The 12,852-nt window shown below is 39.3% G+C and overlaps 1 protein-coding gene across 2 annotated transcripts in view; it reads right to left on the reverse strand.

The window, feature by feature from the left end:
* The window catches only part of ANO6 (anoctamin 6), a 238,979-nt gene that overhangs the window by 24,557 nt on the left and 201,570 nt on the right, over nt 1–12,852 (reverse strand). For both annotated transcript variants that reach the window (XM_043886376.1, XM_043886382.1), the window contains 4 exons: nt 11,437–11,514; nt 5,041–5,266; nt 3,823–3,992; nt 3,516–3,613 (listed from right to left, as the gene is read on the reverse strand). In XM_043886376.1, the coding sequence (XP_043742311.1) occupies nt 3,516–3,613; nt 3,823–3,992; nt 5,041–5,266; nt 11,437–11,514 (572 nt within the window). The remainder of the gene's footprint in view (nt 1–3,515; nt 3,614–3,822; nt 3,993–5,040; nt 5,267–11,436; nt 11,515–12,852) is intronic.

Consider the following 12,852-nt stretch of genomic DNA (forward strand, 5'->3'; position numbering starts at 1 on the left):
AACTCTGTGTTTTTTTTTTTTTTTAACATTTTATCATAAAATTTCTTCAGAGTGAGTAGCTTAATGTAGGAACTGTACTAGTTTTTTGTCAAGTGCAGAATAAAATTCCCAGGAATGTCCAATTATCAAAAAAGAAAGTGAGGTTGGGAAGGCCAAAGGGCTCTAGGCTTTTTCTCTGAGTCCAATGAACAATTCCATTAATTTACCGACATTTGCACTTGAAGCACATGAGTCACTCATTCACTCAGCTGGCTCTACTGAGGACCTACTAAATGCCACGTGCTGTTGCATGTGCTAAAGAGATCTCCCCAACCCCCTAAAGGAAGCCTAGATCACAGCTTCACACGGCCTTCATCCGCTCTGTGAACCCCAGGCAAGGACCCCAAGTGGAGCTGAGGGTGGAAGCAGGTGAGTTTATGGTGACATTCATTTCACGGGTCACTCAAACAGTAAAAAATCTGCCTGCAATGCAGGAGACACAGAAGAGATGTGGGTTCGATCCCTGGGTAGGGAAGATCCCCTGGAGGAGGGCATGGCAACCCACTCCAGTATTCTTGCTTAGAGAATCCCCATGGACAGAGGAGCCTGGCGGGCTGCAGCACATGGAGTTGCAAAGAGTCGGACATGACTAAGCAACTAAGTATGCGTGCTCCTTTTGACATATTTAAATGGTGTGAAAATAGCCACTAACTTTTCCACGTTTTCTTTCCCCTTTCTATGTGTTTTTGGAATAGGTGTCATTCTGATAGCAAAAGTAACTGATATATCTCTGTTATGTTAGAATGTTGTATGAAAAAGGAAGGAAGGAAACTGGCACCTATATAAAGAGCAGAAGCTATTCTCTAAATTGCCTAATTTTTTAAAAAACTTATTTATTTGGCTATGCTTGGTATTAGTTGCAGCACATGGGATCTTTGATCTTCATTGTGTCATTCAGGACCTTTAGTGGCAGCATGTGGGATTTAGTTCCCTGACTAAGGATCAAACCCTGACCCCCTGTATGGGAAGCATAGAATCTTAGCCACTGGACCACCAGGGAAGTCCCTAACTTACCTAACATTCAGCACTCCCAGTTTTCAAAGAAGGGAAACATAATTCAAAATACCCTACTTAAATATTCTAGGTGAGTAATAAAAATACCTGAAGGCAAAGTTCAGCTCACAAGAATTTACAATAATGTGCTTCCTTGAAGTGAAGGTATAAACAAACCACTGATACTATAATGTACCCTTTATTTTTAATTATTTCACATGAATAAGTTTCATTTTGTATGAATTTCTCAGTACCAGTTTAGGAAATATACTCTTCTCCTTGATTATTTAAATCAGAAAATAGCTCACTGATGAGTTATTCACAAACACTCAGTGTTAGGTAACTAACCTATTTCCTTCAGAAAATGCTTTATTTTTTTTTTTTTTGGTAATCTGAGTTAAGCTTTTCCTCTATTTAATACATTCATTTTCATAGGGAAACACAGTATTATTTGCACACGACCTACTTTTACTCATCTGGAAAAAATCTAACTATGAGCCCAAGGTAAGGGTTGTCTATGCACAGCAGGGCAAAAAAAGTATTCATTTCACAGCTAAGATCAGAATCTGTTTTTGAGGGAGATGGTTGGAACTGGAGAAATGAGGATGTCCTTATTTACAGACAGACCCTGATAATTCACACTGAAGATAGAAGATAAAAGCTCCAGTGAAGAAATGTGGAAGGACATGCTGAAACCCAAAAGGTTTTGCTCTACAAAAACAGAAAAGAAAAAAAAAAAAAGACAAGAAATTAACTGCTCTACAAAGAGAATAAACAGAAACTTGGTAATGAGGGAGAGAGAAGAAAGGTTAGGAGAGGGAGAAGAAAGGATGAGAAGGAAGCTGGGTGTGGTGGCGGGAAGACAAGGCAGGATGCTAGTATTCTGGAGCCTACAGAGAAGGCTGATAAGAAACAACAAGATTCTCAGTAGTACAGTGGGATGAAAGACTAAAGAGATGGAGTTCTGCATTTCGAGATTGAAGTTGCCTAAGTTTCTCCTCCATGCCCCAAACATCAATAAGGCCTGCTTGTGTGAGCGGTTTCGGAGGATGTTGAGAAGGTTGCATTCGACATTCAGGCTGGTAGGAGCAGAGTACCGGTGTGGGAGAGAGACAAGAGAGGGATCAACAATTTTGTGACAACAGAAACTCAGAGCTAGAAATCATCTAGTGTGGCAGGCAGGAAAATATTCTTCCCAAAGATGTCCACATCCTAATCCCCAGAACATATGAACATTATGGGTGCAGATGCACGTAAGGGTGCTAATCAGCTGACTATGAGAGACAAGACTTGATTATCCAGGTGGGCCCAGTATACTCAAGGGTCATTAAAAGTGGAAGATGGAGGCAGAAGAGAAGGTAGAGAGGGGTGTGGGAGGGAGATGTAACCACAGAAAAGAGTCAGAGACAGGCAACCTTGCTGGCTGTGAGATGTAGAAAAGAGGTCACAGGTCAAAGGATGCAAGTGGCCTCTAGGAGCTAGAAAAGGCAAAGATACAGATTACCCTAGAGCCTGGAGGAAACAGCCCTGCCAGCCCCTTGATGTTAGCCCAGTGAGACCTCTGCAGACTTCTGAGTTTCAGGACCCACAGGATATTAATATTCAATTTATTATTTTGTGGGGCTCCCCCACCCCATTTTCTTCCAATAACCATTAACTGTGGGGATATTTGTTAAAGCAGCAATAGAATACTAAGACAATAAGCTGAAACATGCAGAAATTGCAGATGGCATTGGACTTGTCCACTCTGATATGGGATTGGGTTTCATTGAAAAAGACAGTGACCTTAGCTAACATCTGTTCTCATTTCCAGGAAAAGAACTGTAAGTCAAAACCTTTGTAGTTATTTTCGACAACTGTCTCCTAACCTGCTACATAGCCTGGTGCTTTAGGACCATAAGTGAACCCCTGTTCTTAAAAGTACATGGATTTGGAGCCATGGGGTTTTACATTTGAACCCACAGTAGCCTCTAATTGGCTATGTGAACTTGGGCAAATCATTTAACCTGATTAAGACATGGATTCTTCATCTGCAAAAGGGAAATAAAAATAAGGATTGTTTAGATGATTAAATGAGAGAGTATATAAAGCACTTAATACACTGACTGGCACATACTTAGAACTCAACAAATTACTATTACTGATTTTCAAATGCATGTATAAAAGGTGGAGAAAGTTGTAACAAGCTGTGAAAAAACTTGGTCTGAAGTTCCAACAAGGGCCATCTCTCAGAGGGCAGTATGACCCATCGGCCTCCAAGGATGGGCTAATAGGCAGAAACTATAGCAGATGGGGATTTACGTTTAATAGAAAGGTTTTAAAATATCATTATTAAGCACTGGATACATGCACATTGTTGGCTGGATAATAAGCAGAGAGTCTACTTCACGTTAGAGGTGGGCGTGCAGCAATGGGGAAATGCGGGGAAGTGAGTGTGATGGGTGGGCCGTTCTATCCTCAAGATTATACAACTCGGTACTCACGGAAGTAACACCTCTTGTATGTTATTCCAGATTGCTTTTCCTCCCATGATGATTATCAGCTGCGTTGTCAGTTCAAAGAGACACCCACCAGGGTCACACTGAAATATTAAAAAGTCCCATTTAAATTTTAGATGGATCTAACATGAAAAAGTCAGTAATTTTATTTTTTTTCTGAAATTCTAGTTTAGGCTAAAAAAAGTGTAAGGAATATACAATGAAAATGTAAGGAATATACTTTTCATTGGGCAACTAAGAGAAAACATGCAACAGCTTAAATTGCCAAGAGAATGTAACTCTATATTCACACCTCTTCATTTCTGTATTTTCCCAGCCAATAAACTGGATCTCCTGGATAACCCACAAATTTGCCCTTAAAGAATGCGATGTAGAAACACGAAGAGTAGTAGTTGACAAACTGGAATAAGAACATCTTCATGGTTAAGCTGTTCTCATAATCAGTCTGGGTCCTTGGGAGTTCTGTAGTTAAAAGAAATGTTAAGATTTAAAAATTGCTAACAGCTTTGAGACCCTCATCAAAATCATACTGATACATGAGTTAACATGATAAAAAAAAAATACAATTCAGTTTCCATTTCAGCTGTTCTCAATTTCTTAATGTGGCTACAATGTTAATTTCAAGTTTACACATTGTTGAGTTTCTCCCCTAGGAGAAACAATATCCCAAAAGTATCCCAAAATAGCAGAAAAGTAGTCAACTGTTCCTTAAAATTTATAACCACAATGATGTCAAATAGGCAAGAACTATCCTCTTTCAATGTAAGACAGAAAATTAATGTTCAACAGTATGCTAAATGATATTCTCTTGTCTTCCTGAACTGCAAAAAGGTAGGCCTGTTGGAAAGGGAAACTTTGCTAGAAGCATTTGGGGGAAGACAAAATGGGTTATCTTTCAAGTTTAGAATTTAAATCAGTCTTATCATTTTCAGAAGATGACCACTGAACATAACATTTTGGAGAATGACCCAGCCACATGCAGTGTGTAGGAAGCACTTAACTCTGGCTACTAAGCAGCTGCCTGGGATGCAAGCCAGAAAGAAGAAACATTTACAACAATCGCCAGAGCTGATGAGAGTGGAGCTATATTAATATGAACAGCGTGGGGGGAAGACGCATAACAATCTAATGGTTTGTCCTCTCGGCAATGCAGGAGCAGATTTACCACTGGCATCATGACCCTCTTCCACTTATTTGCAATAAAGAGACTATTTACTTTCAACAATAGGGTACATAATATAATGTAATTGAAAATATTATTCAGCACTGATCTGTTTACACAGAGCTTGGACATCATAATGACTGTCTTTGCTTTGTCCCTTTTACTAATGCAAACCTGGAGATAATTCATTTCTTGGACAGGCTGGAGAAAATATGTTTACACTTGAAATTTTCTAAAAACTGTAACATACTGAAATTAGAATGCCTAAAATATACAGTCCCTGTTTTTACTTAGTTCTAAAAATGTCTTAGAAAAGACTCATGTTATAGATATACAGCAGGACCTTACCAAAGTTAGTAATCATGATTGCCACTTTCTCATATATAGTGTTCAGAATCATGATGATGATAAAGCTGATGAGGGAAGCAGTGATGGATGTGGCCATCTGTGGAGTTACATACTTCTGGATTGGGTCTGTTCCATTAGAGATCTTGCGAAGGTTTACAGAAAATATAACAAACACTGAGAGCCTGTAGACGATGATCCCAATAACGGAAGCAATGATCAACAGGATCTGAAAACACAATATATTAACACAGCAGTGTGAGACTCATCAATAATTATACTTTTACACTTAAAAACCGGCCCCATGCTGAAATGGACAATGTGCGTTGCAAAGTGGTGTAAATCTCACGTTAAGTGTCACAAGAGGGGTGAAAATCAGACATGTTACATTTCAAAGAAAGCAGAAGGAATGATAGTAGTCAAACGAACTGGTGCACCCACTAGTGGAAGATGCTAACAGCAAGAGCCACTATGAGCAGGGAAGGAGGGGTCTGTGGGAATTCTGTACTTTCTGTGACTTTTTCTGTAAACCCGAAACAGCTCTAAAAAAGAAGCCCTAATAAAAAGAGAGAAATAGAGAATCTTTACAGCATCTTCAAAATGGAGTACCTGGTAGCATGTTCTGGTAGAAGAAAAAAATCTTTGATCACAGAACCAGTGAAAGTATCCCTTCTAGGTATGGAATTACTTAGGTTATAAAGGAGCGTTCTTTGTTTAGTTGTAGTCCATGGCAACCCACTCCAGTATTCTTGCCTGGAGAATCCCCATCAACAGAGGAGCCTGGCGGGCTGCAGTCCATGGGGTTGCAAACAGCCAGAGCTATGGAGTGGCTAAGTACAGCACAGCATAGTCCATGAAAAGGATACGTTTCCTTCCAACAGAGAGCCTCTCCCTGACTCCGGGGGGTGGGTGAGCAGGTGCTGGCTGCTGCTTTCACTCCCACAGCTGAGGAGACCCCGAGGAGAACCAGCGGGGCTGCAGAGGTGCCCCGAGGTCACTGCCAGAAACGGCAGCAGGCACCTCTCTGCTGGCAGACGCTTCACACGCGTTTTACACTTGGATCTTGAGATCGTGAACCGGCAGTTATTCATACCTGCACCTGCACAAGATTCATTTTCCCAATCCATTGTTGTTTTGACTGCACAGACCCAAGATCAGCGGGGGTGTCAAACACAACAGACACTTCCTAGTGAGGTGGGTTTTCTCTGGCCACTGAACGGGGCACGCGGAAGGCCCCATTTTTAAACTGCATTCCCTTTATCTACCTTCTTGGACACATTCCAGAAGCATGTATTCAGTGTCTCTGATGGCCTGTGATGACTGCCATGAGAGAGAAGAGCTACAGTGAACGTGAATTTCAGGGCCAAGCAAGTCATGTCATGTTGCTTATCGTCACAGAGGGAAGCTGGTTTCTACCAGTCGGGGGCAGGAAAGGGAGCGATCACAAGCCTGGCTGCACTCCAGAGTTCAAATCCCAGCTCCTCCACCTCGTGCAGATTACTTAGCCTTTGGAGCATTCAATTGCCTCACCCATATGATGGGGGGATAATAACAGCAACGCATCTATAGAATTACTGTGAGGCTTCAATGAGTTACTATAGGTAAAAACAGAGCATTAAGCCCAGGCACATGAAAAGCACAATCTAAATTTTAGCTATAATTAATGGTGCCCCAAAGTGTTAAAAAGATGTCCTGACTTTTGAAGCCGTCAGTTTGTGGATGAAGCATTATACTTTCTCCTCTAATCTCTTTCATAATCTCCTTTTCTTCATAGTTAAGGCTTCACACTTGTGAAAGGAAATAATATTGTATGTGTACGTGTGAAAATTAGTTAAGGCTGAGAGAGATGTATTAGAGAAAGGATATCAAGTCTTCGTCTCTCAGCACAACACATATAGGCCATTGAAATAGTTGTTTTAAGTCTGCTAGTAATTTTTAAAATTCAGTAATCATTTAATAGTTGAGATTCCTTAAATGCTTACTATTGCTTCAGCATCCACATATTTTTAAAAAATCCTCACAACTGTCCTGTGAGGTAGGTAGTAATGTATTTCTTTTTACAGATGAAGAAAGAGCCACAAAGAGATGAAGCAATATGCCCCCAATTAAGCAACTAGTGAGAGAACTGAGATTCTCAGAGTCCAAGAAACAGGAAATTCTATATGGCACTGCCTCCTACATGGTTGGATTCTAATTCATTTCAGAACTTTTAAAAACTTGACATGTTTCCATTTTTCTTCAGAGCACTTAATGGGTTCAATATTTCTTAAAGAGACAGGGAAACTTTTCATCCTCCTTCCTCCAGTTTCTTACATTTCATTTTTTCTGATCATGACTTTAATGTATGTTTTTAGAGCAAATTGGAAAGCACCCTGACTGGGGACACTGGTTGCTTCTGCTGCCCGGGATCTGTTCCCTGTCTTAGAAGAGTACCTAGTTTTGTTTTAGGGTAAATAACCTCCTCTCTATTTTTATTCTAGTGGTTTAGGCTCTACTGCCCACCCTCTGTGGGCTCCAGATGTAGATCCCAATTGGTTTGAGACAAGTAAGTGTCTCATCTTATTGGCTCAGCACCTGATTCAAGGATTGGCAAATAACCTACTAAGAGCCACCGAGATGTGAGGAGATAGTGCTAGTGCCCACATGATAGATGAGCTTCCTCTGTCAACAGGGGAAACTGATAAGCAGACCTTTCTTCGCTTGGATGTGATGTGAGATCTGGAAAGCTGCAGCCATCCTGTGCCCATGAGGGATGCCTGGAAGCTCTACACTGGGAGGCCACCGGACACACAGTGAAGTCAGAACAAAACCAGCCTTGACATCATCTGGGCTACAGTATCTGTTCTTGACTGAAGTCATACCTCAGACATGAGATTTTTCAGTTGTAAGAACCAAGAAATCTCACCCATTCCCACTTTGATTATTGCTTAAATCAACTGGAGACTGATCTTCTGTCACCTACAATTGAAAGACTCCAAATATCAAAATGAATAAAAGATAAAAATAGGAAAGAATGCATCTGTATGTAGGCATAATTCCTTCAGAACTATGTGCTCTTTGCATATAAAAATTATTTTACATACTAACTTGGTTCCTAAGCCCATCATATCATAACATTTTTATAGGTCATAAGATATTTTTGTGGACATACTTTTTCATGGCTGTCCAATATTCTACTGTATGAAAGGTGGAAGGAGGACGTTTTTGGCAGAGGTTTTATATATGTATATATAATATTTATATATCAACACAAATATTATATATATACATATATACATATATATATAAAATGTCTGATTAAATCCATGCTGACTTTTATCATTTTGAAATACTTCCTGATTAAAAGTTTTTAAAAGCTGAATTAGTAGATTAAAGCCTAAGACTATTTTTGACTTTTGATATATACTGCCAAACTGCTTCCTAAGAAGGCTAGAGCAGTGTCTAGGTATGAGAGAAGATGATCACTTGGCACTTCCTCCTTACAGAGCTTATCATCTGAGAGATGAAAAACTGTATTTCATTTTCATGTGCACTGATTTAATTACCACTGAGGTTTGACTGCACAAACCATTGTATTTTTTCCTTTCTGAATTGATATTCATCTCCTCTGCATTCTTAACTCCCGAGATTTTTGGTGTTACCTTAGAAGTGCTCTGAGGTCTTTATGTATTGAAGGAACTAGCCCTTTGTCCTATTTGTTGACAAGAAATACTTTCCTCTGAAACTTCTTCCACATCTAGAAACTGTATGTGTTTGTGTGTATATATATCTCAGTATTTACATCTAATTTTTTTAGGATGTTACTTTTTTTAATGTTTCTGGAATTTATCACAGAATGTGGTTTAGAGTATGATTTCAATCTTTCCTTTCTTTTTTTCCCAAATAGCTAACAACTGCTTCATTGCCATTTACTGAATAATCTTTACGGATCTCCCTGATTTGTAATGCCTTCCTTTTCATGTGTTAAATTATTATTGAGCTCATATCTGGGCTTCATGTCCTATTCTCTAACCTGGGTATCCTTGAGCTAATGTTGTGCCATGTGCTCAGTTGTGTCCGATTCTTTGTGACCCCATGGATGGTAGCTTGCCAGGCTCCTCTGTTCATGGAATTTTCCAGGCAAGAATACTGGGATGGGTTGCCATTTTCTTCTCCAGGGGGTCTTCCCCACCCAGGGATTGAACCTGTGTCTCCCGTGCCTTCTGCGTTGCAGACAGACTCTTTACTGCTGAGCCAGCAGGTAAGTCTCTTGAGCTAATAAAATTCATTATGTTACTGATATGATTTTATTAATAATAAACCCCCAAAAGATGGACAGAAACAGCAAGGACCTAACAGAAGCAGAAGAGACTGAGAAAAGGTAATAAGAACACACAGATGAACTGTGCAAAAAACTGAACTGTCTCAATTACCTGGATAACCATGACGGTGTGGTCACTCACCTAGAGCCAGACATCCTGGAATGTGAAGTCAAGTGGATCTTAGGAAGCATTACCAGCAACAAAGCTAGTGGAGATGATGGAATTCCAGTTGAGCTATGTCAAATCCTAAAAGATGACGCCGTCAAAATACTGCACTCAAAATGCCAGAAAATTTGGAAAACTCAGCAGTGGCCACAGGACTGGAAAAGGTCAGCTTTCATTCCAATCCCAAAGAAAGGCAATGCCAAAGAATGTTCAAACTATTGCACAATTGCACCAATTTCGCATGTTAGCAAGGAAATGCTCAAAATCCTTCAAGCTAGGCTTTAGCAGTAAGTGAACCAAGAACTTCCAGATGTACAAGCTGAATTTAGAAAAGGAAGAGGAACCAGAGAACAAATTGCCAACATCCACTGGATCATAGAAAAAGCAAGAGAGTTCCAGAAAAACATCTACTTCTGCTTCACTGAGTAGGCTAAAGCCTTTGACTATGTGGCTCACAACAAACTGTGGAAAATTCTTAAAAGAGATGGGAATACCAGACCACTGACCTGTCTCTTAAGAAACCTATTTGTTGGTAAGAAGCAACAGTTAGAACTGGACATGGAACAATGGAATGATTCAAGATTGGGAAAGGATTACGTCAAGGCTGTATATTGTCCTTCTACTTATTTAACTTATATGCAGAGTACATCATGCAAAATGCTGGGCTGGATGAATCACAAGCTGGAATCAAGACTGCCAGGAAAAACAGCAACAGCCTCGGATATGCAGATGATACCCCTCTAATGGTAGAAAGCAAAGAACTAAAGAGCCTCTTGATGAGGGTGAAGGAGGAGAGTGAAAAAGCTAGCTTAAAACTCAACATTCATAAAACGGAGATCATGGCATCTGGTCCCATCACTTCATGGCAAATAGATGGGGAAATGTAGAAACTGTGACAGATTTAATTTTCTTGGGCTCCAAAATCACTGCAGATGGTGACTGCAGCCATGAAATTAAAAAACACTCACTCCTTGGAAGAAAAGCTATGATAAACCTAGACAGTGTATTTAAAAAGCAGAGACATCACACTGCCAACAAAGGTCCATATAGTCACAGCTATGGTTTCTCCAGTAGTCATGTATGAATGTGAGAGATGGACCATAAAGAAGGCTGAGGGTCATAAAACTGATGCTTTTGAACTGCGGTGATGGAGAAGACTCTTGAGAGTCCCTTGGACTTCAAGGAGATCAAACCAGTCAATCCTAAAGGAAATCAACCCTGAATATTCATTGGAAGGACTGATGCTGAAGCAGAATCTCCAATACTTTGGCGATCTGATGGGAAGAGTTGACTCATTGGCAAAGATCCTAATACTGAGAAAGACCAAGGGTAGGAGGAGAACAGGGTGACAGAGGATGAGATGGTTGGATGGTATCACTGACTCAGTGGATAGGAGTTTGAGCAACTCTGGGAGATGGTGAAGGACAGGGAAGCCTGGTGTGGTGCAGTCCATGGGGTCACATAGAGTCAGACAAAACTTAGTGACTGAACAGCAACAATATGATTTTATTAATAACAAATACAAAATTACTTTAAGTTCTGATATTTTAGAAGCACTGTCTTTTTATCTATAATCATTTGAGACTTCTTTTATGTCTTTCAGAAGTTTTTATTTCTGATAGTTCCTATTACCTTTTTATTAAGGCTACTCTTGGAAAATTTTAGAATACTTCATGCCTCCCATATGGTCTCTCTATTAGAAACTGGAAAACCTGAACCATGGATCTGATCTAAAGAATAGAGGTTAAAAAAAAAGCTGGAAGAGCCACGGGTACAGGAGTTACTGTGAAACCTTGAGAGCCACTCCATGTGGTGGCTTAATTGTTCTCTGGAATCAATCTTTTTTATGAGACTGCACAGTTTCCAGCTTGACGTTTCAGTTTCCTCAACATTTAAAATTAGATGCTGAAAAAAACCTGTTGCAGATTCTTACCCAGAAAAAGACAGCACTGGCACAGAGGGTTACACGTATACACTTTCCCCACGTGGTAAAGGGAACACGCTCTTCTTCCTAATTAAAAAAGAAAAAAAAAAAGGCAATCAAAGGATTTCTCCAACAAAATGATTTTTCTCTTAATTGGTTGCTGTATCCTAGGTTTAATTTTTTGTACATAAATGTTCACAGAAATTTATTCATAATAACACAAACTAGAAAAATCCTAATTGCCCATCATCAATCTATTCAAAGGATAAACAAATTGTAGTATATGTATGTAATGACAAGTTACTTTGACTAGTCAAAGGAGAACTAAGAATACACCAAACAGTTTGGATGAATCTCACAAGGATTGTGATAATTAAAAGAAACTAGACACAGAAGACTACATCCTAGTCATTTTCATTTATATAAAAATTCCACAAAAAACAAGACTATAGGAAAAATAACTTTTTCCTACAGCTATAGGAAAAAATGATCAGTGCTTGTCAAGGTGAGGATTTCAGGGAGGATCTAGAATCCAAAATTATTAATATACAAGGGGACACTTGGCATAAAAGAATTGTTCTATGATTATGTTTGTGGTGGTGGTTACCTTCCTGTATATATATATATGCTTCAAAATTTATCATATTGTACATTTAAAGTTGATAAACACATACATACATATACACACCCACACCCACACACACACACAGTGAGTTTAAAGATAAAATCATTAACTTATCCCAGCCTCTATAAACAACAATGATACAAAATTAACATTTGACTTCCAGGAACAATGCATTCGTGGGTGCTCTTAAAAAACACATGGTCTCAAAAGCCTAGACTTAATTTTTTTTAAAAATTAGTTTTCAAACTCAGCCTCCTTATTCAAAATTGCATGCTTTTTTTTGGGGGGGGGTGGTTAATAATTTCAAACATACACACAACATAACCAGTGCAGTATTTATTTTACTAACAGTTTCTGAAAAGGCAAGTGTGAATAACATACTGTTTAGCTGCTATGATTTGAGCTCAATAGCCTGGGTATCTGACAACGCTATTCCTGAGCTTGTCTCAGATTTCAGAAGTGACTGCAGTGATGGCAAAGAGCCTGTGCTGGACAGAAAGTTTCACAGATACCTGCAAGTACACCAGGTATCCATTGTAAGTTTCCTGACTGAGTGTTTGTATTAGTAAAGTGTAACTCTTGAGATTTTAGCATTTCCATTTTAGAGTTTATATGAATATATTGAGATTTTTTTAGAGACCCAATCAACCACGTGATCATTAAGGCAAACATATATTTTGGCATTTCCTTTGTTCCAGGTGCTTTTCTAAGTAGGTTCTATTCATTAACTCCACCAGCTTACCACAATCATATGAGGAAACAACTCTCGTATTTCTGCTTTACAGCTGGCCAAACTATGG

Source organism: Cervus elaphus, chromosome 3 (assembly GCF_910594005.1).
Source record: "Cervus elaphus chromosome 3, mCerEla1.1, whole genome shotgun sequence".
In the NCBI taxonomy this organism is placed as follows: domain Eukaryota; kingdom Metazoa; phylum Chordata; class Mammalia; order Artiodactyla; family Cervidae; genus Cervus; species Cervus elaphus.